This window comes from Euprymna scolopes, chromosome 36, assembly GCF_053919585.1.
Source record: "Euprymna scolopes isolate OS-2025 chromosome 36, ASM5391958v1, whole genome shotgun sequence".
NCBI lineage: Eukaryota > Metazoa > Mollusca > Cephalopoda > Sepiida > Sepiolidae > Euprymna > Euprymna scolopes.
Window position 1 is genome coordinate 64,202,753 of NC_136517.1, and position 4,014 is coordinate 64,206,766.

A 4,014-nucleotide genomic window follows, 5' to 3' on the forward strand; every position below is an offset into this window, starting at 1 on the left:
TATTTTGCCGCTATAAACCATTCAGAATATTGAAATTTGGGGAATATTTATTTATTGATGTCTAACATCGTATTGTTAACATTTCATAAAAATTGAAAGTATTTGAATGTTCACAAAGCATAAAATTAAATTAAATATAGACCACTTTACTCACCTTTATATCGAACAACTGTGTTTCAAAATTAATAATTAGTTTAGGAGTGAATCCTATATATATATATATATATATATATATATGAGTATTATAAAAAATTAATTAAAAACCAAAAAATTATTTTATAAAAGATACAAAAAAACGTAAAGTTCTCAATTTCAACTACAAGAGCTAAAGTATATTTATTATCATGAAATTATTTATTATCATGAAATTATTTATTATCATGAAATTATCCAATTAACAATAACAGGAACCATTGGTTTCATGCATTCTTCAGTCTTTCATGTCATGTGATAAGAAAACAAAACAAGATGGTGGTCAGTCACTCTTCTGAAAAAAGTACAGTATGCTGTTTTAAAACATCAGTCGTCTACAATTCAGTAAAAGACTGAAGAATTGGAACATTGAAGTTTTGTTTTTGTTCTTCTGTACTTAAATATTGCAGAGTGAGATAATTCGGATGCAAATCCAGTCCAGCTGGTTGAAAAGTTCTTTCAGAAATTTGAGTGGTCATGAGTGATTATCCAGTAAAAAACGTTTTCGCGGATCATTCATCCTGAAAAAGGTAAAAGAAAAAATCCAAATTTCATTTGAATATCTCTAATATTATAATACGTGTTGTGTATTCGTTTCAATCTATATAATTATAAAACTCAAATGATCTTGTAACGAGTGATGTAACCCACTTTCCGGTTACAACATCCGGTTGCGCATGCGTGCATAAACATTAACCCATAACAACGTACACAAATAAACACAAATCGCTTCTTTTGGCCTGTGCACTGAAATATTAACGTTATTATTTCGAAATTATTAACATGGAAAGAGTGGGGGTGTTTTGCAACTATTCTTTATTACAACCATACTGTCACTATTTTCTTACAACCAAACAACTTTAACCCGTTGACAAACATAAGAACAATTGTAGTAAAGCCAAGACTACTACTACTCTCTATCCGTCTCTTTTCCTTCCTTCCTTCTTTTTTTATTTACATTTCTAGATACAAAATACTTGTGTGAGAACAGTGAATTTGTCGACACATTTACCAATCTGTTTTATTTTATTTTATTTATTTAGGTTTTATTTTTTTGCTTCAGGTTTTATTAATTATTTTTTTTTAGATTTTAAGTTTCTATAACTTGGTTGAAGGATTCCAATATGCGTTTTTCATTCTTATATTTCTCATCGGTAGGTTCATGTGCGTTTTTGCTGCTAAATGACTTTCGTCTGCATTCGATTCGTAGTAAAATCATGTTTGATTTTCGATTTTTAAGCGATTATTCGGAAAAATAAGTAACTTTACACGAATAGGAAGGATTTTTTTTCATGTTTGAGTGATCCATCTGTGATTTTTCATTTTAATATACTTTCATAGAAATGTTTCTGTTATGTCAGAAAAAACCTATTTTCTTTACATCACAAGTGTCTCGCTCATACACGAATTTCATAGCTAATATAACATACTGACCCAACGGGTTACGGGTAGTCTAGTATTTATGTCTTATTCATATATTTCTAAATAGTCATTCGTTTGTGTTGCACCAAGGGAGGTAATTCTGCATAGGTTTAAACACGGATAAATCGCAATTGACTCTAATATCATTTGTCATGCAAACAAGATAACAGCTGTTTTTTTTACAAGTGATTTTAATTCTAATTGTTATAGGAATACGTTGGGAACACATTCTTCACCTTTAAAAATGCAGTTTTTAGTGTTTTTATGAGAATGGAAAACAAAACAAAATGGCAAAAGAATCAAACATATGTTTTGTTTTTTGTTATTCTACACTTAAATATCCAAAGGTGAGATGTTTTGGATGCAAATTTAGTCAAGCTGGTTGTAAAGTTTGGAGTAGGATTAGGATTATGCTCTCCCAGGGGCCAACTACCTCAATATAATAAAAAAAAACGTTGACAGCTACAGTGAAAACTGCTGGAAAATCGAGTTGACAAAGGATACTGATATGAGGTGTGAGAAGTTAACTTGCAAAGAATACCCACGTTTTCTGCAGCAGATTTTTATGTATTTGACCCAATTCATGTTGCGTGTTTTTACCCAATTCGTGTTGCATGTGATATGAAGATTGTTATCAGTCATGGCAATGGAAACGTTTAAAAAGATTAAAGAAACAAATATTATCTTGGTAGCACAGGAGACACAGGTAGCATCATCGAGACGCCAAAAGGCTGGCCTTCCTGAGCCAAACCTTGACAGAAGAGTCTGCATGGAACCCCATGGTCGAGGCCGCTTATCCTGACCTTTGACCACAAGGTCGAGGCACATCATAAGCCATGGAGCAACATGCAGTTTTTGAGAGAGTGTAGGGCTGTGCTTAGGAACCTCTCAAGGTCAAGCGACCTTTCACGGCTGACTAAAAATGAACTCTATTAGAAATTAGTGAGGGGGGGGCGCTGACGGATTGCTTATTGAGTGTTTAAGATTGTCGAAGGAGAAGATCTGCTCCTAGTGGAACTGGGCACCAGGTTCATGTCATCTCAGCAACTCTGGGTTTTCCTTGACCTGGCGATAAGTTTGAAACACGTTGCCCCTCAATGCCATACTGAAAAGTGCCGGGCTAGTGAGGTCGTCCAGATGTTCCCGTTGCAGGACCCCAGCCGAAGAAACACTCGAACATGCGTTCTTCAAATGCAGTGAAATCAGACAGTACTTGGTGTGTGTCAACGAGGTGACATCTCGCATTGATCTCTAGCAGTCTCGCCGGTGTTCTGCGTCATCCACAGCGCGTGAGCCGTTGTGGGACAGGGAGAAACGAATAGTGTTTCTTGTGATCCTGGCCATGGTCAGAATATTGATATGGACGTCCAGAGTGCAAGAGAAGCAAGGGGCTGTAAAGTAAAGTAAAGATCAGATGTGATAAGAAAAGATTACATCCCGCAGCCTGTGACCAAAGATGGATTAAAATAGCGAGTCTGTGCATGCATAGAGGTGCCAAGTTGCCTAGACATGACGCACACAGGTCCTGATCCTGCTGGACTCTAGACATCCCCAAAACAAGTACTTAGATTATGTTCTTAGCTAGCTAAGTGAATGGCCTCTCCCCTCCATCCCCTGTAGGAAACCTCCAAGATCACTGAGTTTTTCTTTTCGTCCCCGACCACTCCAATAAGTGATCTGGGAGCAACTTCATATACCCCCCCCCCCAGTTTCTTTGATCCTGCTTAGAATTCAGCTCCATGTAGAGAGTAACCTGCTTGTTTTTGGCTCATACCAAGCCAGAAAACAGTGGGTGTTCTACCACCTAAAGAAGGTTGGGAGGTTCTTACTAACATTTGGAATTTACTTTTTGGACCCTTTTCATCCACCCCATGCCAATGAAATTAAAAAAAAACAAGGCCGATAGCTATTAGTCGCATGCTCTCGTGTAATGCATGAATATAGGATTGACATGAAATTCTTAAAGATAAACTAAAATGACCGAAAAATGGGCTGAAATAACTTAAATAAATAAAAAGTAAATGATTTAGAATGACTTTAATGAACTTAAGGATGAATTGAATGACCTTAAGAATGACTTGAATGCTTAAAAAAATAACTGGAATCTTTCAAAAACAACTTGAATGATCTGGAGAATGACTTGAATGGCTTTGAGACTGACTGGTTGTAAAGTGGGTGATCATTTTACATTAAATTAATACAGAAAAGTGATCCCCCACTTTATATCACAAAGTTACAAACATAAGTACAGTTCTTGGCCAAAAGGCCAAGAAAAGCTTAAAAAGCTAAGAACAGCATTTATTAACAATAGACCTTTGATCTTAACCAAAAAGGCCAAGCACAAAAGTGTTACGGACAGACGAAGTGGCTTATAGAGTTGCTTGCACGTGACTAAAAACG

General features: G+C 35.8%; 1 protein-coding gene across 1 annotated transcript in view; it reads right to left on the minus strand.

Moving 5' to 3' along the window:
* Nucleotides 1–310: 310 nt before the first annotated feature.
* The window catches only part of LOC145260547 (arpin-like), a 16,023-nt gene continuing 12,319 nt past the window's right edge, over nt 311–4,014 (minus strand). Inside the window, exon 6 of the mRNA XM_080118770.1 lies at nt 311–713. Coding sequence (XP_079974896.1) covers nt 705–713 — 9 coding nt within the window. The 3' untranslated portion in view covers nt 311–704. The remainder of the gene's footprint in view (nt 714–4,014) is intronic.